Below are 25270 nucleotides of genomic sequence, written 5' to 3' on the forward strand. Positions count from 1 at the left end.
CGAAGCTACCGTTTTCACACATCTGTTCTTTTGTTTTGTTTAGCATTTCCTCTACGCGCCCTTGTGCACGCACAACGCCGGCAACTTAAGCGCGCGTGAATTGAATTGTAAATGGGCCTTTATTCCAGCACTGTACGTACTCTGTACGCGTCGTTTAGTACTCGCCTGGGTGCTAAACGTGCTGGTGTGCGGGTGAGGCAACGGCGGAACTCGGCCTCAGCTTACCGAGCTGGACGCCTTACGTGTGCTTTGGTCATATGTTGAAAATGTGGCTACACTAAGACTAGCCTTAGTGTAGCAAAGGCCTTGTGTATGCAGAAGGCCTGATCACTATGTCTCAGGCTACGCGCTTGCGCGCCTGCAGGGTGCAAGCCCGTAATACGGGACGTAAAGGTTTCAGCGTCATAGGGGGCGCAGAGTAAAAATGCGTTATGAGAACACAAGACCGAGGAGATTTCTTAGAGACGGCCAGAAGATGAACCAATTTTTCGCGCGTTTTTTTTTTTTTTTGGTACAATGCCACGAGTAGTCTGTCCTGTTTGACACATATCTACCGAAAGAAAAAAATTATGGAGCGCTTGTAGTATGGTTGCGTTACCTTGTACTTACGTAATACGGTTCTTTTATTATTATTATTGTTGTTCTTAATGCTGGTCGCTCCGAACAGTGGAACACCGGATTAGAAAACACGAAATTTGGCAGGTTTCGCGCCTTTTCGAAGTCACACGGATTTTCACGGTGAATGTGTCGAAGTGCGGAAACATGTACACCGTGAAAACCACTTGTTTGTGAGCTGCTTCGTCGACACTCGGTGAAGACGTCATTGCACAAATAAAATAAAACAAAACAAAACAAAAAGATGGGGTAGCCCGGGTGTTACGTACACAGCGGTCCAATGTTAAAGGGAACATCGGAGCGGGTGGCGGCCGCTGGCTGGAGGGAGTTTCGCGCAGGCGCAGTGTGCCCCGTGCCCAGTGATCTGTCGTCACGTGAACGGTTCGCTTCGCGACTATTCGACGTGAGGTAAGAGGCGGTAACGGATGACGGATGAGCACCATTCACAGCGCGCACTGCGCCTGCGCAAAGCACTTTGCAGTCGCCGGCCGGCGGTGGCACCAAGCGGCCGCCACTCGCTCCGATGTTCCCTTTAACAGTGGTCCGCTGTGTACAATGGTTCAGTGTACGCGAAAAGGAACTCCTAAGTAACTTATTGGTCTTTGAGAAAGTCTGCTGATACTTGCTGTAGCCACTGCAGTGCAAATAAAACACAGAAAGAATAGAAGAGAAGATCCGGCATATCGCAAGTCATGGCTATCATTACGTTTTTTTATGTTTTCGTGTTATTTGTGCTATACAATGGTTCCAGCAAAAAATGTAATGCGTCCTTGCCGACATTCTGAAAAGACTGCCGGTAGAAGAGTAGATACCCCTGCTTTCTCTCCAAATATTAGCTAAGTTAACGAACAGCAAAGGGTATATTTGCAGAACGCATCACTTTTGATTGCAAGGCACTTTCCGCGGTCGACATCAAACATAACACGCAATGCCTCCGGTCAGATAACTCTATTATGTTCGCAGACATTCTCCGCCACATAACCCATCATTGCTGAGCGTTCGGTGATGCTCGGGGCATAGAAGTATCTTGATTGTTTCGTTTGTCATTGTTTACTGTTTCTACACTTTTGTCCGTGCGGCCTGTCATCCGATCATTTCTTTCCTCCCTACTTGCCTTCTTTCTATCTGCAGCTTCTATTTCTGTTTCGACCAGCCGCGGTAGCTTAGCAGCGCACTGCTGAGCTTTAGGGCGCAGGTTCGATTCCCAACCACGGCTGCAGCATTGCAATGTGGGCGGAATGCAAGAACATCGGTGTGCTTAGGCTTGGGTGCAAGTTAAAGAGCCCCAGACGATCGAAATTAACCCGGAGTAACCCACCACGGCGTGCCTTACAATCATATCGTGGTTTTGGCACGTGAAACCTGAGCAATTATTATTATTTCTATTTCCTCTTTCCTGAAGACCAGGCAAGCGTTGTTTCCCTCTCCGTGGCAGTGGTCAACCTACCCCTTCCTTATTTCTCTTTGTCATCTGTGTACGTGTGTGTGTGTTCATGTCGAACAATGATGCTTTGCGACGTACTCTAGAGTAGAGCCAGCACACTCAGCTGCTATAAATCAAGGGTCAAATTCACAAAACTTCTCTCTCGTAAGTGCGTTTTCCCACTGGTCAGCCAGCTTCGCTAATTTCTTCGCGACGTCCAGCGTCGTGATTGGCTGAAATTTCGTTTCAAGAAAAAATTTAAGCGTAAGAAGTCTTTGTGATTACGGATCATGGGTAAGTGATGATGATGATATAAATGTACACATCTGCCCTCCTGTGTCGCAGGTTCGATGAGAGACCCCTCCTTCGGAAGCACCCTGCAGCCGTCGGCCAACGAGAAGAGGCTTCCCCGGAGGATCTCGTGAAGGGACAGCGAGCGGGCGTGCCGCTTGGCCCCTGTCGAAGGGGGCCGTAGCGGCGTCCCTGCGGGGCTCAAACCGTCGCCCTGGTTGCGGCCGCCATGAAGAGGGACGAGGACTCCGAGTCCGCGTCCCTGGTCGGCCGCGAGAACCCCGGATCGTACACCGAGGATGCCAGGCCCTCACCGGCCATCCGGGAGACAGACTACGTCGACACCGACGTGCCACTCCTGTCGCAGTTCCACGAGGATGCCATTGCTCAGGTGAGAACAGCTCGCCCTGCCAGAGCTAATCGCCGAGACCACGGAATGACGGTTCCACGTTGGCCGCCATATGTGGGAGCTGGGTGTTTCCGGAATTCGACCAGCAGCCCTAAAGGTAGACACCGAGACACACAAACAGCCGAGGTTTAATCTTCCTCCCGTCGAAGCCAGACCTTCTGTGATCGCTGGGTGTTTCGGCGTATGTTGAGGCCCCCGCGAAGTGTATTTCCTCTAGCATGTGGTGAGAGGCGCCCCACAGCACTTATAGGTGTACCAATCCAAATCTTCACACTCTGATGACCCCACCTGTGTGTGCTTCTGGTAATAGTTCGTTACTGTATATGCTAGGTACATGCAGGCTTCTGTATAAACATTCCTGTATGTTATGCCTGCAAAGCACATTTCTTTCCCAACCCTCAAAAACTGCACGAGCGTGCTATTTATTAGGTAGTGTATTCCTTATTTACCAGGTACGTGGGTTCCTTATTTTGCTACTTTATCCCCCCGTATGTGCGTGTTAGCTGATCAATCACACTTTACAGTGTGTTGAACTACGAATTCTTCCTGTATTTCCGGGCCTGAAAAACTAGCTTTCTCTTGTAATCCAGTGTAGTACGTCGGGTATGCAAAACCTCTTCAGGTAGCCTTCCATGTTGGCATGTCTTTTGGCGTTCTGCATGTGCGTACAGGAATTGCTGGCGCATCGTATTGCAAGCTATACCGAGACCTTACGAAAAGTGAGCTTTGAACAATGCTTTGTTTACAGGCTGGAGAAGGCCTGTTCCAGTGGCTGGTATTCCTGGTCTGCGGACTGGCGCTGGCCGCGGACTCGATCGAGATCATGGTCATCGCCTACGTGCTCCCGTCGGCCGAACGCGAGCTCTGTATGGACGACACACGCAAAGGATGGCTCGGTAAAGATCACCCTTCGCTCTCCTGTTATCGCAGGGTTGCACGACAACCCAATGAATGAATCGTTGCAGCTGAGTATGATTACGAGCCGTCGTGGTGGTACAGTGGCTATGGTGCTCGGCTTCTGACCCAAACGTCCCGGGTTTGATGAAGGGGAAAGGCATGTTTACTTAGATTTAGGCGCACGTCCAAGAACACCAGGTGGCCGAAATTCACTACGGCATGACTATAAACATGTCGTAGTTTTCGCACGTAAACCCCGGATACTATTATTAGTATGACTGTATCTGCATACAACCTCTTCGCGCATCATCTCTCAGACGGGCGCAGAATCTGCGGGCTGCCATTGCTTACGACAGCTTGCGTCAAATCCCTATAGTCCTAAAAAGAGTGAAAATTCCTTATCAATATTGTCTGTACAGTGTGTCTGCAACCTCGCTTGAATCTGAAGAGAATTCGTTGCTGGGCTAGTTGGTTCACAGCGGTAAATTAAATAGTTTACTATAATGAACCAATTAGCCAAACGATGAATTCCTTTAAGATACATTTCTTCTGCAGTTAGCCCTATTAATAGTGTCTTTCCGGCTACTGTTCAGCATTTTTAGCGCTTGTCCTCTGCTATGTTCTATGTCCCGCACGTGACTTGCGCTCCGCAGTTTATTCCTTTGAATCGTCTTTATTTGTTTCTTCTCGCGTAGCGCGGCAACCACAGCAGTCAGAAAATGTACTATGAAATGGAATATACCAGTCTCGTAAATGAAAAATAATTCTCAAAGGAAGTGAAAACGAGCATCTCGCTTGTGCTTCCATCGCCGCCACTCTTTCTCGTTTTGATTGCAAGCTTGTGACATACCAGTTATCACTGAGCTCCAGGTAAAAAAAAACAAAAATGTGGGCGGTAACAAACTACCATGCAACCCAAATAAATTTCTCCTTGTATCGTAACCAGTTCAATGGACGTGAGGGGCCAATGAGCCATTTCCGCGCGGAAACTTAGTCTTCTTGTATACACCAGGAAGAAACCTGGTCTCCTTCCCAAACATTTTTTTTTGCGCTTTCTCTACTTTTGTTGAGTTGTACCATAGAGTTGATATCTTTACTGGTACTTCGACTTCTCCAAGCACCAAAATAGCAGAGAGAAAAACGAACAGTAGCGTCTCTAAGCAGAGCACGTCGGGCTGCCATTACATAAATCTGCGCGAGCCTAGAAAACATTCGAAGCGCCACACTCAAGTCTTAAGAGCGCGTTCGACGTAAGCCCTCCCCCTCTACTTCTCGTCTCCTTTTTTTTCACGACCTCAACTCACACGTTCACCTTCCTAAACGATCCGCCAGGGCCTGAAAACAGCACCGGACGGAAACGACAGATATCCGTCTTCACTATTTTTTTATCTATACCATATTTTTTGCTTGTTTAGCTACGTATACTTTCTGTTGCTAATTTTCCTTCGAAGAGACACTTGCCCATCAGGCTTCCTCTCTTATGTTTCTCTGAGCGTGCCCTGCTCCGCATCGTTTTATTGCTGCGCACGTGAGAGCCACGCAGCTACGTGTCTTTTTTTCTGCTGCCCGAGCAGGGCGTGATTTACACGCGACTGCACTGGCGATTGCGGGTTTTCTATCCGTGATCACAGGACCATCCTTTCACATTTGGCGCTCAGAACAAAATCCCGCCCCGTTTCCCAAATCCCCGCTCAGAGCAACTACCTTCGTACGCACACGCACGTACCCTTGTTTTTGCTTGTTCCTTCTCGTATGATACCTCGTTGCTCGGCTCTTGTTTGATGGATACGGCGAGACCGACCTTACCGCGCTGATTACGGCTGCGCCAATATGAGCCCCTGGGAAGGCTCCCCGGTGAAATGGGAGTGGAAAAAGGGACGACGCGTCGTGGAGGGGTAAGGGGGAGCCATAATTACACCGGCCGGCCGGCCGCTCGTTGCGCAGCAGCAGCATAGGCTAGCTCTTCTGTGCGCTCTCGTGGCCTGCAGCACCTAAGGGCGGGCCCGACTGTCTACCCTCGCCTCTGCGTCCCGCCCGTATCTATAGGCTCGATCACAGCAGGCTCCGCAAAGCGCCTTCTTTCTCGACCGAACCCTGACGCCGGCGTTCTTTGCATCCCTCGGATCTGGCTGCTCTTCGGTGCCCGAGTTTGTGCCCCCCATCTTTTCTGATCTTATTTATACTTCGAGTTCGAGTCACGCGCTCTAAGGCTTCGTGGCCTCGGGCGCTGCTCCGAAAATACTCTGTTTATTTTGCAGCTCTCCGATCACTTCGGCCAATTCTGGACATTTCGGCGGATTCCCGTGAGTCCGGGATCGCATGCTCTTCACCCTCCCCCCACTTGTCTCCGTATTCGTACTACGTGCTTCCGCATTTCTTCCTCCTAGTTATTGGTAGCTGTTGCATTGCAGCTTGGTCCGTGAACATCGACCGTGAAAAAACATCCGGAAGTCTCATTTTTCGATGGATGCGCATCGGGTATATTTGTCTTTTCTTTTTTCTACGTATCGCTCAGTTCTCGGATTACTTATTCGATGCAGATATATTTCCGGCCCATTCCACCCCCCCCCCCTCCTCATCCTGGTGCTCTACCTTGTTGCGCGACACAACTTCATTACCTACGATGACTCCCGTTCCCCAGGCTTTATTCTTTATGATATTCGCTCCCATTGCGGCCCTTATCTAGCCCTATTTCTTTTTTATTTTTCTTTCCCGGCCACTTAGAGTCCCGGATGCAATCGTGCTTCTCCTAATCCCTGCTTAACAGACACGCCAAGGTCTTCTTGCATTGCTGTCACGGTCATATAGGCGCACGCACCGGAAAGGTTTCCAGCTTTTCCATGGAGGCAGAGCGTTAGCTTTCGCTCAACCGATTCTGAGAAAGTCGAAGCACAACAGCAAGAGCGCGCTTCTTATTCCACAACCCTCTCCTTTTTCTCTCGTTCGCTCTTTTCCTGTACCGACGATATCGTTGTTGGTGGAGGGTCAAGAACGAATACAAGAAAGGCACGTGTCGCCATTCCTCGCTTACAACGCGCACTCACAAACGTGTGTGTGTGTGTGTGTGTGTGTGTGTGTGTGTGTGTGTGTGTGTGTGTGTGTGTGTGTGTGTGTGTGTGTGTGTGTGTGTGTGTGTGTGTGTGTGTGTGTGTGTGTGTCCGCTCTGTATGGGACTACATACGCATGCGTTCGTGAGTGCGTGCGCGTTTGAAAGAGAGAGAGAAAGTGCGTGCGTGATTGCGTGGTTCTCTGCACACGGAAGCCGCTTATTATCAACAGCACCATTCTACAAGCGTCTTGTCGTGGTGGTCAAGTCTCTATCTTAGTATGGATCTGGCAACACAACAGCACAGCTGCTTACTTAGCAAGGTCATGTTTACTGGTATTCATATTGCTTCTAAAGCTGCTAGCCTTACTTGGTATAACATTCCAATTTGTTGATTGCGCATTCATTTCTTCGCCGTTGCGGCGGAACTGTGACTCTTTTTATGACAGTAAAAATAGGACGGAGTAGATTATGTCCCGAAGGATCCAGAAATTGGACACATCGAGTTTCGGAAACTTTTACTAAGTCAACATGGCCTTAATAATTACGTAGAAAATACGTTGTGATCCGTAGCTTCACACATGCGCATCGGCATTGGGATTTCACGGGATTTTTTTTTAAGTTGTAGCTACTGCTAATACTTAGAATACCATCGCCATCGAAGTAAATAAAGACAGTTTTCAGAGAATACTTAGTTAGTAGAAACCAATCTCGTGTTTCTCTTTATCCTGTCCTCAAGCGCGGCACTAGGATTTTCTTTTTTCTTTCTTTTTTCGCTGGGGCGGCACCCACGACGAGACCTTTCTAGTTAGGCGGGCAGGGTGGGGGGGGGGGGGGGGGTAGCAGTGCCCCCCTGCCCCCCATGGTTCCGCCTCTGCCTGTCCTTTTAAAATCTAACACAGATGCTCATACACAAACACGTGCGCGCTCGAACGAACTTAGCGGACTCGCCTCGTTTGAGGACGGTGAAGAACAGCCCCTTGGTGCATGCACGTTGTAATATCTCCTCGCGCAACTTGCTTTTCCGCGACAGACGGTTTGAAAACCAATGGCGTTTTCCTGCAGCTAAGCCCACTACCCTCTTAAAGTGTTGTCCGGAAGTTTTTACGCAAAGGAAACGTGCTCAGTCCTCCGCAAGCGCTGCTGTCGCAGATATCGTCGTGCTTTTCCTCGGTTGTGCGCGCCCTCTCTCGTCTCTTCCAGCGATGTTTCGCTTCATCCGGAAACCATGAGCAATAATGGCCGTGTTCCTTAATTAGGCTCCCACTTCCGGGTTAAGCGTGTTTAGGAAAATCCTTCAAGCGTGATATCAAAAGAGTTTTGCGTAGCGTTAAGAAGACTGACTCGGAAAAATAGCGGCCCATCTAATAACGAACAGATCGGCACTCCGAACAAAACTCGTGCGCTGTTGACTTTGCGCAGTGCCTTTGACAAGATCTACTTGAATGCCGTGTGAAGTTTGTTTTGTTCTAAGCACCACGGCAAAGCAAGGAAGAAAGGTACAATAAACAAAGAAAGAATAAAAGGAAGAAATAAGAGAAAAGTGCTTAAGTCACCACCATTGTTTTCTGTCTCGACCGGTGCCCCGCTCTCAAAGTGTCGCAACGCGAATCAAGCGTGGAAACGAACACATAGCCTCCCCACCCATCTTTAATTTCGCGGACATTCGAACTAGATAAAAGAGGATTGAACGGGTAGCGTACTGCGCAAGCACTTAAGGAAAGAAGCAGAACAAGACAGGAAAGAGTGCAGACTTCCAACTGTTTATTTTCTGAGAACATCAAGCCACCATATTTGCATAGACATTAAATGCATCACCCGTGTGCGCAAACCCAGCCTCTGTGAACACTTTTGCGCAAGTGACACGTGGAAAAAACAGCCACACGCATGCGAAAAAGTGCCGAGCATCATAAATGCGCAAGAACCACGCGTATGCATAACCAGAATGTCATCTCGTTTGCACCGATCACAAGACAAGCCGCTTCTAGTGACAACGATATCACACACCACTGATCCGATTAACATGAGCCACCTAAAAACTTGCTTGTAAAAATGACGGCATCAGTGGCACGATCCAATAGATAAAAACCTCGTGTCCCTCAAACCACGAGAAGATTCTAATCCTTGTAACAAAGCTATAAAACGACAAGCGTAAAAACAAACGAGAAACGCAGGTAAAAATGCTCAACATATGAAGAAGCAACCACCGACAACTATTCACAACTCGGCTTAGATAAACTATGTTGAACTAGATGCACTAAGAATGACATAGAATGAAAACAAGACCGAAGAAACCTTTAAGTTAAGCGAAACCATCCAGGAACTCAACTTTTCTGTGCGAAAGTGAAATAGAAGGCGTGCTGACGCACTTGTCATTATGCTGCCTTATGAAAAAAAGCTTCCATGATTTCTCTTTCTGTTCTGTCTTTTGACTTAGCCACGATTCCAACTTTGTCGAATTGCGCTACGCAACCGCTGCTCCTGCAATGGAAATCTAGGAGCCCACCATCCTTACCCCTAACGGCCAGACTGTGTTCCCGCATCCGTTCATTAATACATCGCCCAGACTGTCCGATGTAAACTATTCCGCGTGTAACGGAATGCAGTACGTGACACCTGAAACACTTCGTGAAAACACTAGCATGCTTCTTCGCGCACAACATCGTGACCTTTTTGTTTATTAATGAACACTTGTTGTCGTTTTATAGCTTTGTTACCACTGATTGTACCACTGATGCAATTATTTTAACGCGATAGCGTTAAAGAGCTCGTATCGCAGAAATTGCACTGTCGGCGTCGGGGCCGTTGGTTGTGAGCGAAAAATCATCATCATGTCCGTGACCGAAAAATCGAAAAAGCTGCAAATAAAATAAATAATAAAAACGTTGGGTCCGAATGAGAATCGAACCCAGGCCGTCTGCGTGGCAAGCAGGTGTTCTACCACACAGCCACGCCTCTTTTTTTTTTCTTTATTGCCTTGCAAGTCAAGACTATTTACATACTCGCCAAAAAAAAAAGGGTAGAGCTATACAATTACAAGGTGCAACTATGCTCAGTGCTGACGGTTCACACAGCCACGCCTCTGCTTGGAGCTGCACTGAAAGTAACTTTCATGCTTCCCAAAAATACGCGTCCTGTATACAGGTGTCACAGTACGAGATGTAATATTGCAGTAGTATTGCGTGGTACAAGTGTACATTGCCATAGGGCGTCACACCATGTCAATATCATAACGACTTGGTGGTTTAAAGACAGCCACCCATTACAAAAGGCACACACATTACTGCGCGTATTCCCTTAAGACCACGTAGTGGGTGCATCGCAACTTCGAAGAAGTTTCTCGCGCATAATTGCTCCTGGTTTAAAGCATGCTACCCATTACATAAGGCACACGCCTTAGTGGGCGCATTCTGTTAAACCCTCGTAGTGTTCGAACTGCGCAGTAGGAACAGAATATCGCTATCGCGTTCAGCTCTTAAAGGCGAAGCTTAAGCGTCCCTCAATTTTTTACAAGAAAGTTTTTAGGTGGCGCATGGTAATCGGATCAGTGGCGTGTGTGATATGTGGTATATGTGAGGAAAAGCGTGAGCACGTTTCATAAACGAAATTTATTTACCATGTCGCTGAAGAAAACCAACTCGAATTCTGGTGTGCAAAGGTGGCTTCACGGCAGTTTCTTAAAGCTATGCAGAAAAGCTAGTTTTGCGACAAAACGCAGGGATCACTTTTAAAACATTTTCCGCGAATCCTTGCTAAGGGTACTCGTTGTACTCGAGAAAATACAGTATGTGTTACAGGTAGAGACGGAACGTAAACATAGTATCGTAAGCACATCACAGCACGCCTGATTACTCGCTTGTTTCGGTTTCGGTTGTAAGTCAACATTATAACCGAAACTAGTTTCGGTGTAAGTCGACCCCCAACTTCGGATTTGAAATTTAGATAAAAATTGATCTACAATCGTGTAAATACGGTATGCATTATGTTTTGATTACGTTTGCTCTTGGGTGGGGGGAGGCGAGAGGAAGGCTAAAACTTAATTTGGGCATCTCGTATTGAAGTCGGTGATGTGCAAAGCGAAGTATTGCGAAATCGAAGAGATTATTGATTACCTTCGATGCCGTTGTTCTTGTTACAACGCCCCGCGATGCCCTCTCTAAATGACAGAAAAACGGTTGGGCTCAATACCGTCGTCAGAAGCAAGTATCTATGGAAAATCCCAGCGGCCGTGCCCTTCGCTGGTACGGAGAGCGATCAGAATGCTACCTCAGTTGCCGAGTGTGACAGGTGTCTGAAACCGTTCATGGACTCAAAATATGTGCTTTCCTCAAATTCCATCTCTTTTATGTTTCGCCTTCCCTCTTTCCAGCGCAGGGTAGCAATGCGCACGTGTAGGGTAGCAAACCGCTAACCGTAATCGAGGCATGGCATATTCAGAATAAAAAACGATTCATGTATCAGTTTTCCTTCAGCCGCGTTGCAGCATAAAGAAATGTGTCTTAATGGGTAATGTTTCGCTTTGGTTTTTTTGCTTGGTTTTTGCTTTGCTCTGTGTAGCCACGTGCTTTTATATAGCTGTTCTGCGCTGTTGAGTAAACTGCAGTTGTGAGTCGGCGCTTGTGTTCGTGTGGTTAAAGTCTTTTCGTCGGTCAGTCGGTCGGTCGGTCGGTCGGTCGGTCGACCCAAGTAATCAGAGTCAGTCAACTGAAACCATGTATCTGCTGTCGCAGGAGGCGTGTCTTTTATCGGCATGATGATCGGCGGCCTGCTGTGGGGCAACCTGGCCGACAAGATGGGTCGTCGGCGCACCTTGCTATCGGCGCTGCTCACCAACGCGTTGTTCTCGGTCATCACCACCTTTATGCCCACGTACGGACTGTTCACCGTCACCAGGCTCTGCTCGGGCATCGGGTGAGTCCCTGAAACCTGTACGAAGACCCCGTTTAAGGCTATATTATTGAGGTGTTTTTTATGTGTAAAGATTTCTCCTCGAACGCGCTGTTCATCGGACTGTGTTAAACGAACCATACCTTAGGCCATTGTAAGAGAAATGGCTCCTTCAACCGGCGGGATAGCACAGTGACGCGGGCGTTGCTATACTGCTTTTTTTGTTTTGTTTTTTTTTAGATCGACTAATCTCATTGGTTTATTGTAGGCCTAATGAACAACCGCACGTGTTGCACACCGATGGCATTGATGGCATCTTTCTCGCTCCTCTTTATTTCTGTTCATCTCATAATCTCCTCTTCCAGTGTAGGGTGGCAAACCGGACGTGCATCTGGCTGACCTTCACATTCTCCTCCTTTTTGTCAGGATGACATTCTCACACCTTTACGCGCATGTATAAATCGTTTAAACATGTCGATCGCCTTCTTGCGCGAACCTCGGATGAGGTCGTTCAGTTCTGTTATGATTAGGGAGAACATTTTTTCTATTCCCTTGAACAAGACAAAATATTAGAGATGGGCGAATATTCGGGCGTTTCGAATATTAAAGTATTCGAATTCGCTTCGATACGAATTTAGATTATTCGAAATGTCGAAGTATTCGAAATGAACGAATATATTTATGTTTGACCGCACATAACCCCTTGTAAAGATGGTTTCACTGCAGCATCGGATTGTTGTACCGTGAAACTATTTCCCCAGAAGAAATCTGCACTGCCGCGAAGCCACACTTCAAGGTTAAGTGTACATATTTTTTTAAGTTTAAAAGCGTGTTATATGGGCTTATATGCGCTAAGTGCAATAATTTTTAAATTGTACCGTATTGTACCACTTATAGCTTGCACCCTACTGCAATTCAAATTTTTATGCTATTCAAGGTTTCTTCCACTTCATTTCAAAACAAAAAAGTGACATTCACTCATACCTAGTTCCAATTCTTAAAAATATTGTGCAAGGGTCATGACGAAAATGCTCATTTTTCTTAATATTATGTGGTGAGTACTATTCGAACTATTCGATTCGAAATTATTCGGCCAAATCACTATTCGCTTCGGATTTGCTTCGAACCTCAAATTTGCTATTCGTCCATCCCTACAAAATATGCCTTTCTGTGCTTGATACAGAGAAGTCAAGTAGGTTTGCTAGTTCGCTTTGTCGGTACGTCATAGACTGCAGCCAAGCGCAAGCGTAACGCAAACGACGCCACGACACAACGTCGACACAGACACAATACACACTCGACTCTCGTGTGCGTTGTCTGTGTCGCTACCGTCACGGTATTATTCGTGCTCAGTTTCGGGTACAGCATTGGACAGTGAAATATTCAGATATGTGCATATTCGGAATTAAAGTGATTTGGAAGTAGTTTGTGCACGAAAAGCTGAACGAAATTGCTGCCGTTTTAAATGCCGCCTGTCCTTATTACAAAATTCAGAAGTGAACGAACAAAATTGAGACCTTTCTAAACTGTTGGTACTTTACAAAGAGCGACTTTCCTGTCGTCACCCAATCTATTGCGTGTATAGAATGGCAGGTTATACAATGGGAATTCGCTTGACCTTTTGGAAGTGTATCACATTACTTATTTGCTAGCTGTCTATTTGTCGTCATGTGACGCTAAAGATGGCAACCAAATACAGGCAGCAACATGAGCAGCTTTTCCAAAAATAATTAGAGCGCAAACACACGGCACATTCACACACGCCTCCCCCCCCCCCCCCCATACAAGCACCAAACACGTACTCCTGCCGTTTGCGTGTATGTGTTTGGTGCTTGTATGTGGGTGTGTGTGCGTGTGTGAATGTGAGTGTGTTTGCGCTCTAATTATTTTTGAAAGTGATCTACCAACTAACCCAACAACAAGTTCTTTTAACATGAGCTGCTACTTAAACTATGCACGCCGGAAACAAGGCTAGTAAATATGAGGCTGTCAGGCCTCATATTTACTATAACAAATAACCCAAAGAACTCAAGAAATATATAATGTGACTCTGCCTAATTTCGGCAACCAGCACTCGCTCGTGTGCCCAATGGTCTACAAAATTTTTTTCGCCCTTGCCATTTAGAATATCAAATACTACGAAATAAAGCCACATGCCTTTGTTATTTTTTGCACGAAAAAATATGTAGAGAAAAACTAAGTTCGAGATTCTTTTTATGTCATTCTCATGTCATTCTCTTTCTGCGATACTGTTCATGATCATCCTAGCACCTCCTAACAAAGCCTCACACCCTTACCTCATTCCCTCATTCGCGTCTTTCATTCTTAGCTATCTCTCTCTTGCAAACACATTTACTTTCTGTTTTATTCCATAGTGTGGGCGGTTCCATTCCCATCGTATTCACGTACTACGCCGAGTTCTTGCTGAAGAAACATCGTGGCCGCAACCTCTGCTGGTTACTGCTCTTCTGGGCCATCGGCGGCGTCTTCACGTCCGTCATGGCCTGGGGACTCATACCCAGAACAGGTACACGACGATAACCCACCTAGTCCATCTATAGTCGTTTAGTTGCATTCGCATTATCGTTACGTGCCTCCTATAGCGAATAACGGGGAAAGAATGAGGACACAGTACGTCAGGTCACGTCAAAACATCTCACACTATATCTAGACGGCCAGCATATCGTAAAGAGCTGTGCCGTCCTCTGTCTTCGCTAACAGTAGCTTCCGCATATTGCGGGAGAGGTCATCGACGCACGTTCTCTACGTCTATACGTCTACGTTACAATGTGCGCAGACAATCACTCACAGTAGCTGTAGCTCGCCTTGACCACAGAGCGATGATGGCAGTCCTGAATGTCATCGTCCTGAGATGTCATCGCGGTTGAAGGCAACGAAGGCATTGCTAAAATTCTTGGAGACAACAGACTTGCACTGGTGGTTAGAGGCCAATAGCGATATTGTGACTGTGAGGAGCAGTGTGATCTTGCTCGTCTGTGCTCCCCCTCTCCCTCCTCCTCTCTACCTCTAACTTTCAAACTCCTTTATTCCTTTCCCCAGCGTAGGGTCGCATACCAGTTTTATCTAGACTGGTTACGATGCTGTCTTTCCTCTCTTCTGTTCCTCCTCATTGAGTTTATCTCAACCAGATAAACAAGTTGTATATAAAGGAAGCGCAGGGAAACCTTATATTTACCTTATACCTCACGTCATCACCCGTCTCGTAGCCGACGAATTTCCGCACGCTTTTCATTGATTTCCCGGCTCGTATCTCTGGCGCGCAACCTTCCTTTTGCTGCCAGTGCGGCAGACCCCGATGTATTATGTATCCCACGTTCATGCCGACGGACCAGCGCCTCTATATATACGGGCGCGCCTTCGCAGGGGCCACCCTTCTCGGGCTGGGCAGGCTTCACTTCAGCAGCTGGCGGGTCTTTCTGCTGGTCTGCTCGTTCCCGGCCGTCGTCTCTGTGCTGGGTCTCGCCTTCCTTCCCGAGAGCCCCCGCTTCCTCCTCGAGGTCGGTCCGCCGTAATTGCCTTTTCTCTCATTCCTTGCTCGGCTTGCAGTATGCTTGCCGTTTATTCGTGGGCTTGCAAGTGAACTGACAATGTGTGTGCCCTTTGTGCAGTTGCATTCGGTGGCTTGCTTTACTTGTCTCACGGCACGACTGAACGTGACGTGGTACAAACAAGTTAGCACTCTCGTTTAATTGTCTCCCCTACCTAGTCATATGGCATATAGGGAGGAAGGAAATTGGGAAAATAAGCCGGACTTTTTTCGATTGGCTACGCCTTACAACTGTCTAGACCAGGTGTCTCCAACTCACCTGAGCGAGCAGGCCGCAGTAGCAAAATTTAGTCACCCGCAGGGGCCGGGGCAGTGAAGATAGGAGGAGGTATTTCGTCGAAATCTCAGCTAAAGTTGCCATTTGAAAGAAGGTCTTTTTGATACCTTATATATGGAGGATTTATGAAGGGGGTTTGACGTCAGGATCGAAACAACATATCGATACCGATGTCCAGAATGACTAAAATCTGGACGCTGATTCTGAAATATAGTTTTACAGCGAAAGCTGTTATGAGATCATTTCGCCGGCCGTTTTTGGCACCGTAGTTGTCCGCCGCCGCCGCCGCCGGTGTCCGTAACCAGTATCGCTCGAAATAAGAAAAAAAAATTACAGCATATTCACGGGTGAATGATGAAGAGCTTGGGCGAAGCTCCTAAAGCAATCATGGTCTCGGGATCGGCTTCTCGTTGAGCCCGTTTCGCAGCGGCGTCCTTGGCGCGCACCGTCACGGGATCCGCCTGGCTGCCGCCAAGCGAGCGCCCGCCGCTGCGCATCGTTCATGCTCCACGAACGATCCGACACGTACGGCGACGATCCAGGAGAATGAGAGAGGCGCTCGCTCCCCGCGCAGCCCGCGCAGCAGCCAATCGGAGAGGATGGATGGATGGATGCTATGAGCGTCCCCTTTAAAACGGGGCGGTGACATGTCTGCCACCAGGCTCGAAAAAAAAAAAAAAAAAAAAAAAAAAAAAAAAAAAAAAACCCTTCCTTGTTTCATGTTGGCCAAATACCTTATCTACATTGATTAAAACTATGTTATTATACCAAAAAATATAAATTCACGGTCCATCTCTCTGCCTCTTAAGGCAGAATGACCTTATTTTTCCCCCATTATTTATTTTTGTTCTTTATCTCTACTTTTCTGCCACCAATACTCTAACCGTCTCTTACTTATTTCTATCGCGGACGTGTTCAGCTTTCCATTGTTGTCCCTAAAACCCAAGGCTTCATGTAGACTCGTGCCCACACGTATACCTGGGTGAATATCGCCACATTCAATCAGTACATGTTCCATCGTTTCCTTAGTTCCCCCGCAGCATGTACATTGTTCTTCTTCGTTACTAAATCTCGCTTTATAACTACGCGTTCTAAGGCAGCCCGACCTTGCTTCAAACAGTAAAGCGCTTCCCCTTGAATTATCATAAAACCTTTCCCTCCTTATTTCGTTTTTTCCTTTTCGGTAGTTACTCAGAGCCGGCTTCTTTTCCATCGCTGTCATCCAATAAGTCTTCTCCGCCTCTCTGACCTTCCGCTTAATGCTCCTTGTTGCCATATCGCCCGCACTGCTAGCCGTATATTTACTGGTGAGCCTCCTAGTTCTTTTTCTCCACTGCGTGTCAACGCTTTTTCTATACAAATACCTGAAAACCTTCTCTGCCCATCTACTCTCCTTCATTTTCCTCAGCCTCTCTTCGAATCTCATTTTGCTCTGCGCTTCCCTCACTTCAAAGCCTGTCCATCCCATATCACCCTTTACCGCCTCATTTGTCGTCTTCCCGTGAGCGCCCAACGCGAGGCGGCCCACCGTCCTTTGATTTACATCCATTCCTGATTGCACCTCTGACTTCATGCACACCACTGAGTTCCCAAATGTAAGCCCCGGAACCATCACACCCTTCCACAGCCCTCGAAGCACCTCGTACCTATTGTATCCCCATAAAGCTCTGTGCTTCATAATTGCAGCATTCCTCTTTCCCTTTGCTACCGATGCTTTCTCTTGTACCTCCATATATCTATCCCCCTCATTTACCCATACTCCGAGGTACTTGTACTCGCTTACCCTCGGTATTTTTTGGCCCTGTATTAAGACCGTATGGTCTCCGTGATCATTGAATACCATCAATCCACATTTTGTTGCACTAAATCCTAGTCCTAGAGCCTCACACTCCCTTCCGCATATATCTGCCAGTCGCTGTATATCATCTTGACTGTCCGCAAATAAGACAATATCATCAGCATAAAATAGACCTGGAAGCTTCTGCTCAACCATCGCTCCGACCTGTTTGTGTGACAAATTAAATCCAATGTTGCTACCTTCTAGCGCTTTTTCCATCCTCGCCATGTACAGCATGAATAACAGCGGGGACAAAGGGCATCCCTGTCTCAGCCCCTTGCTAATTTCAACGCTGTCCTTGCTACTTATTCCTTCCCATTCTATACAAACTGTATTTCCTCGGTATATTTCCCTCAAAAGCTGTACACAGTCGTCACCTATGCCCACTTCCTTCAATATATCCCACAAAATTTCCTGATTAACGTTGTCATACGCCCCGGTGATATCTAGATAAGCTACGTATAAGGGCCTGTTTTCTATTTTAGATATTTCTATACACTGGGTAAGAACAAACAGATTATCGTCTAACCGCCTGTCGATTCGAAATCCATTCTGAAGTTCTCCCAAAATATCATTTTGTTCTACCCACGCTTCTATTTTTAATTTTACTGCCTGCATCGCCAACCTGTATAGCACCGATGTAATTGTTAGCGGTCTATACGAGCGAATGTTATCCTTTTCTCCCTTGCCTTTATAGATTAAGTTCATTCTACTTTTTCTCCAACTGTCTGGTATTTCCCTCTCCTGTAAGCACTTTTCTACGGCTTTCAGCAGTGCTTCTTTAGTGTTATGTCCGAGTTCGTTAATGAGGCTGACGGGAACCCCATCTAAGCCCGGAGTAGTGCGCTTAGGAATTTTTCCTTCGGCCTTCTTCCAATTGAAATTCTCTAGTACTACATCTTCTTCGGTTGCACTCCTTTGCGTACTTTTACTCACCGGGGGAATCCCCTGGGGGACCTTTTTAAACGAATCGGCTGTTATCTTTCGGATGTAACCTAGCGCTTCATATCCTTCCAATTTATTTCCTCCTTCATCTACCATATGTTGTTGCATTGTGACAGACTTCCTACCCAGCGCTTTTAGGTGGCTCCAAAAAATCCTAGGCGCGGCCTTCTTCTTTTCGCGAATCTCTGTCATCCAGCGTTCACTTTCACCTTTAATTTTTGCCTCGACTAATTTCTGCACAATGTATTTTTGCTCTAAATATATTTCCCATATTTGGTTGACTTCGTCCTGTGGCCGCTTCTCCTTTTTTGCCTGTCTGTGCTCCCGTGATGCCTGACGTCGCATCTCGATCGCTTCCCGGATTTCTTTGTTCCACCAACTTTTTGGCTTTTTCTTTCCTTTCCAACAAATGGTTTTCTTCTCTATTTCCATTTCTTTCGTGATTACATGTAGCAGCTCACTATACTTCCAGTCTTTGCCTGGTAGTTCGTCTACTTTTTCCTCGACTCTTGCGGCTATATTTGTTATTTGTTTGTCATTTAGATACGAGCTGCCAAACTTTGATTCTATGTTCTTATTTTCAGTTTTATATCCCATTTGTAATATTATGCGTTTATGATCACTACCCAAGCTGTTAATGCCTTCTTCGTCTATTCTCATCTCTCTAAGTTTGTCATATATTCCTTCTGTCATGAGACAGTAATCAATGCTCGATTGCCTGTTTCTGACTTCCCACGTGATCTGCCCCTCACACTTAGGCCCCACGTTAACTATCTCAAGACTATGTTGCTCGCAGAGATCTAGCAATAACTTGCCATTGGTGTCTGAATATCCGTCAAGGTCATGAATGTGAGCGTTCATGTCCCCTAGAAGGATTATCTCGGCATCATGACCAAATTCTTTAATATCGGTGCTTATGCATTTCACTATCTCCAGATTCTTTTCTCTGCAGTTATTGCCTGTCCACAAGTAAGCTACACCTAGCCACGTTTTCTTTCCACCTACTGTGCCCGAAACCCACATGTGCTCTGAACACGTTTGTTTCACTCTCTCCCATTTTGTTCTGCTATGAATTAGCATTCCAACCCCCCCACCTCTCCTTTCTGATGTGATCCTGTTACATCCTTCCCAAACATAATTTTCAATATGTGGTGGCTCTTCCAAGTCTCTAAGGTGTGTTTCTGTAACCGCATAAACACCTATCTGTTCCTTGTTTACCTGTCCCTCAATCTCCAACCACTTTGCCTTTTTTCTGCCACCCTGCATGTTAATGTAACTAATTGCAACACGCGCCTTCTCCCTTCTTTTACCTTTTCTCTGTTTTTTCGCTATACTACCTGTCAAAGGGTCCCCCTGGTTGTTTTCCTCATTACAAGCTACCATGGGCACCGAAGGGCCCGCGTGCCCCCCAAAAAAGCTACTGCGCGTCCTGCAAGACGCCAACCCACCTCATGGCCAAGCCTCCTATCGAAGTGTATTCCGTCTCTTCGAAAACCACCCCACCTGTGCACCTCTCTGTTTATTTCCACTACCTCAATGCCTTTCTCTCTACTCATTTGCCATATCTCTCTGTTTGCGTCGACAACCGCTCTTTGCAGGTTGCCGTCACGCACCGGTACCTCCGGTATTGTGCATACCACTATCTGCACCTGAGGGGAAATGGCGCGCATGTCATCGACCCCTTTCGCCAATGTGGTCCCTAGTTCGGCTGATTCGTTACTCAAGACGTCGTTTAGACCTCCCGCGATTATCACGAGGTTACGTCCATTAGACTTAGCTGCGAGTTTTGCGTTAGCTTGTCTCATCACTGATCCCAGCCTATGGCCCGGGAACTTTCCTATTAAAACTCGTTTGTCGCCTCTCACCCTTTCCTTGACTGCTTCTGCGCATATAGCTAAATTCGAGTCCCCGGCGATTATCACGTGATCCGACTTTTCTGGTGGACTCTCCCGCACCTGGCCACTGCACCTGTTACTAGCGCGTGCTACAGCTGTTGTTTTGTCCCCTCCCGTTCCCAAGACTACTTCGCGGAAGGTGGGTCCTGTGTCCCTTGCACCTGTCTTTTCCAAACCTGTTTCCCCCTTCGCGCCTACCACTGTGGGGGTCAATGCCCCATTTTTCCCGCTGTCGCCTGCTTCCCTGTTCCCCGTGGCTACATTTGCTGGCATGGCTACCTTTGCTGGCATGGCTACCTTTGCCAATCCCTCCTCGGCTGACTTAAGCCTTTCCGCCATAGCCATCGTTTTTTCCCGCTCTGTCGCTACCGCTTTCTCCAGCTCGGAGATTCTCGCCTTGAGCTCATTCTGGGCGGCCATCATTATTTCCATCTTCGCCTCTAACTCGCATTGCTTACACTTGGCGTCAGCTCTCTCTGTCGTCTCATCCTCACAAACCTCTATTTTCCGCCCCATTCCGCATCCTGAACACTTTACGGTCTTTTTGACCATGGCTATAGAGCATTCACGCGGCAGATTAGATACACTTAAAGCCAAATGATATCACAAAACTCCGCAAGTATGTTACACTTCAGAGCACCTGTGCACCTTTCAGCCACGTGGTGGCCAAAAAAACAAATATTAAAAAAAAGAAACACCCGAAGCGACTGTCACACCACTTTGTACCAACAGCACAAAGTTGTAAGCTCTATTAAGCTGCAATCTAGTGGCTTAACTAAAGAAACAAGCTCGAATCATGCAAAAAAAAAAAAAAAAGCACTTATCTGACGCTGTCATTCCGGAGCCCACGAAAAACACGTCCGTCCTCTAGCAGCACAAGTAGTGGGAAATACCAGCAGCGGCACTTCTAGCGCCATCTAGTGTCGATTCACACAAGCGCCATATTGCACACAATTCTACTGGACTAACGCCATCTAGGAAATGAGACGAGAAATGGTGATGACGACACAGATTGTGTACAGCGCCATCTTCAATATCGTCCCTGAAGTGCAGTTTGTATGTACTTCTATGAGGCAGCGCCATCTGCCGTTTACGCCGGACAACGGAGACGTGACAAGGTTAGACTAAGAGGAGCTACGCCCCTAAAAAACGAAATAAGAAAAAAATTCCAGGATGGAATTTTTTTCTTAAGCCCAGTTGAACACTGGGCCCTCTGCGTGGGAGCCCAGTATTCAACCTCTGAGCCATGCCCGCGCTTGAAACTGCTTTGCAAAAAGGTCCTATACAGGCTTCATGTCGGGAAGGAACCACATTAGCATATGCAATATAGCGTGGTAGAAGAGTAAAATAAGCACCAAGCGTCGCACAACGCGAATTCTGTAACCAGGCGTCACACAATGCGAATTGCGCAACGAGTAGGTTGTTGAATGCTTCCAACCCATTACAAAAGGCTCTGCCATAATTCTTCATCGTCATCAGGAACAGCATCAACAAAGTGCGCATAATGCCTGCATGCGTTTAGCAGGTACCAACGCTCTCCGTAGAATGACGAAAAATGGCACAGTGTCTGCTGCCCTACTTCTCAAAAATTACAATGCTTTATAGCGTAGTGGGTTCCTCGCAAGTGCACTTGTATTGGTTGCCAAGGAAGCCCATAAGAGCATGATCCACTTGCTCGGGATCTCAGTAAAATTCGTCGCCTCCCCCTCCCCGTCTCTCTCCCACGTCAACGTATGTTATACAGCATGACGGGAGAGGGAAATAGCGACCGGGCGTCACCCAATGCAAATTACGTAACTGGTGGGCCGTTTAAAGATTCCAACCCATTACAAAGGGCTGAGCCATAATTCTTCATTGTCATCAGTCGTCGCGTCAACAAAGTGCACATAATGTAAACATTTCGACAGAAGTCTGTCTGGCTGGGTGGGTGGAAGAATTAAGAAGTTGAAATACCTCCAGCCACAAAGCTGCGACGAAGCCCCCCTGATCAGCACAGTCACCCCTGAAGAAGAGACCAAGCCGGTCTCGAAACGTCGGGTTTCCTCCAAGAATTTGTGGCTGGAGGTATTTCAACTTCTTAAGTGCACATAATGCCTTACAGACGTGTAGCTGGTGCCTCGCTTCTTCGCAGAATGACGAATAATTGCTTAGTAGGTGCTTCCCAACTTCACAAAAATTGTGATTTATGGCGTAGTGGGTACCTTTCTAGTGTACTTGTATTGTAGCCCCAAGCGGGCTCTAGAAACGCCGCTCTTCCAGCTTTCGCTGTGACTGTGCTGCGGTTTCAGCGCAGGCCTGGCGTTTTTTTTTTTTTTGTTCCACCGTTATGTTTCAACACATGGCGACCGCATGGGGTGCCTCGCGAATAAAATACTTGAAACCAGTCCCGTCTGTGTAGCTCATGAATATACAAATAAAAAGCAAAATTAAGCAAATAAAAAAACTATTGGACCAATGCTGTCATGTACGGGCAGGGCCGCTAGCGAAAGGTCCGCGGGCCGCGTGTTTGGGACCCCTAGTTTAGACCACTCACGTGCGTGCACGTTACGTAAGGCGGAGCGTTTCTGAAGTCTGGTACGTGGACCTAGACCAAGGATGAGTGAGGCTACGCTTGTCAGACGCTTGTCATCATATGTTATCCTAAAGTATTGGATATGAGAGATGTGAACCGTATGATCCTTGCCTTGCTTCCTTTTTTTCTAGATTCCGCATCTTTGTCGTATTTAATGTGGTGCTCGACTTTCAGTGACTGTGAAGAACTGAGTCATCGCTATCGCTGTGAAAGCCTAACTTCAGTTTGACGGTTTGCTGCGCTGCTGCACTTTGTTCGACTCGCCGAAGATGTAGAGTTAATTGCTTGAATTTTAGCTTTTCCTTCTCGTAGCTTTCGCCGGAGATTCGTTTTCCTTTCACGTTTAAATTGTGCGCCACCAAAGGTTTATTTCTCGATCCTGCACGCTATTCTTCACGTCGAGTCTGGCTGCGTCCATGCGCTGCGCGCTTTCATGCTTTCACCGCACTATAGCAGATCGATTGAATTTAACCAAGATAATTCAATGTTGTAATACACTGAAAAACAGCATTATATAAATAAAAGAATATGCATGCTTGTCAAAGACAAAGCTTAAGCTGTCCTTGAAAATATACTGCGCGACACAGTCACTGTAAGGTGCAGAAGAATTGACACAATAAAAAAACACCAAGAAAAACAAAAACGGTTGTTAATCCATGCTCTTTCCTATCATGTTCTTCATTTTTCTGTCCTTTATTGTGATTGTGTCGCGCTGTACAATATACAAGGGCAGAATGAGCCAACTAGCTCGCAAGAAAGTACTTAAGCTGCCCTCCAATCCTTCTCAATAAGTTGGCTCATGGGGTTGAGAGCCAAATGCGAATTATAGTATAAAAGAAACCAAGCGGAAAGAAATCAAGAGGAAAACAGGCTATAGAAAACATTGATGAAATCTTCGATCTCACGTTAAAGCTATTTCTTTTAGCAGTCCATAACGTTGAAATATATTTCTTGGTATCATATAAAGTATGAGGTGGGTATCATAATGTATCCTAGAATATCGGCAACTTCCATTTAGTTAGGCTATAACATTACGTCTTAGTGAAACTGAAATCCACGAAGATTTGTCTGAGCTTTCTAGGAAAAAGGCAACAGCTGCGAGTCCTGCTGAGCGGATTCTATATAAAAAAAATGTTCAAAATTGAAAATGGCGTTACGAAATGTCTTTTAAAGATGTCTGTTTCGGAAGCAATCAAAAATAAAAAAAAAACAGAAGAATGCTTCAGAAACGTTACGATGGCCAGACTTCCACGTCGGCTAGGGTTTGAGTGTGCCGCATCTCTAATAACATAGCGCAGCAAATCTCTCCGCGGGCAATCCACTCAAAATGGAGACGTCGATTTATTCTTCCTCGAAAGTCTGGAAACTGCAGAGGAGAGTTCACTTTTTTTTATGCTTTTACGCGTAATCTTCGAGGCTAGCTATATTACCAGAAAGGGGAGTGGTGAGGCGACATAACGATGGGAAAAAAAGAGCCCTAATCTGGAAAGTAATTCTGGAGAAACTACAATATATGTGAAATTCAAGTCCTGTGCAGGCATATCTGTCCATTTTTATCCCCTGCAGTGGCCACTTCTAAAGTGTGTTTGCCTTTAAAAGAAAAATCTAAAAGGTTCAGTGCGATATTGCATCAAACTAACTTCACAGTAATGACCAGCGCTTCGTGAGCTAAACCTAACTACGGCTGACAAGAAAAAAATACACTGCAGTGCTTGTTACTATCGCGCCGGGAAATACGAAGTGCAAAGTAAGACAAAACTACACTCGCAAGAATGAAATTTGCGAATACGAAGTCACTTTTTTAAACCGTACGTCGTCCGCTTTTCATGACTGAATTCTACTCATGAACTCCTTTACTAATCGCTGAATTCACTCATAAACTCGCGTGAAGCATTTGCTGAATTCTTCTTCTTTTCGTTCTTGCCGAAAAATGGTACCGTTTACGCGACCATACAGTTTCAATTTTAAGCGTTATTTTGTTATTTTTTTCAGATGGGCCGTGACGTGGAGGCCATGTGCGTTTACCAGCAAATATTTAAAATGAACCACAGCAACAAACCCGGAGTGGAATATCAGGTACGTTACACTCATGACATTCATCTTCCGTTTAATATGTACTGATTGGCTAGTTGGTGAGCTATGATATTGATGAAACAGCGCACGAAAGACACATCCACGCACACATAAAGGTGACGCAAACACAAGCGCTGGCCGTATCAGTAGAGAGCCCGAATAGCTAGAAATGAACTTATTTAATATGTACTGATGGAATAGTTGGTGAGCCATGATATTGAAGCAGCACACAACAGACACATTCATGCAGGCATAAAGAAGACGCAAAAGCAAGCGCTTGTGTTTGAATCCTCTTTGTGTGTGTGAATGCATGCGACTTTTGTGCGCTGCAGCGCTTCATCAATTCCCTTTATAAGTATAAATCACGTTTGCCACAAGCAGCAGCAACAGAAAATGGAGGAATTATGTAAATGAAACCGCTGACCTTCACATTTCCGAGATTGTCCTCGTCATGTCTTTCTCCATGTCGGATGCTTCTTTGAAGAGCATTAAAATTATTACGATTATCATTAGACTACAAGTGGCTTTATTAACA

At 46.4% G+C, this 25270-nt stretch overlaps 1 protein-coding gene across 1 annotated transcript in view; it reads left to right on the plus strand.

The window, feature by feature from the left end:
* Positions 1-25270, plus strand: part of LOC119393330 (synaptic vesicle glycoprotein 2C) — a 163280-nt gene that overhangs the window by 128716 nt on the left and 9294 nt on the right. The window contains exons 3-8 of the mRNA XM_037660297.2: positions 2384-2720; positions 3487-3634; positions 11412-11592; positions 13944-14095; positions 14953-15086; positions 24655-24738. Of these exons, the coding sequence (XP_037516225.1) occupies positions 2559-2720; positions 3487-3634; positions 11412-11592; positions 13944-14095; positions 14953-15086; positions 24655-24738 (861 nt within the window). The 5' untranslated portion in view covers positions 2384-2558. The remainder of the gene's footprint in view (positions 1-2383; positions 2721-3486; positions 3635-11411; positions 11593-13943; positions 14096-14952; positions 15087-24654; positions 24739-25270) is intronic.

This window comes from Rhipicephalus sanguineus, chromosome 5, assembly GCF_013339695.2.
Source record: "Rhipicephalus sanguineus isolate Rsan-2018 chromosome 5, BIME_Rsan_1.4, whole genome shotgun sequence".
Lineage (NCBI taxonomy): Eukaryota > Metazoa > Arthropoda > Arachnida > Ixodida > Ixodidae > Rhipicephalus > Rhipicephalus sanguineus.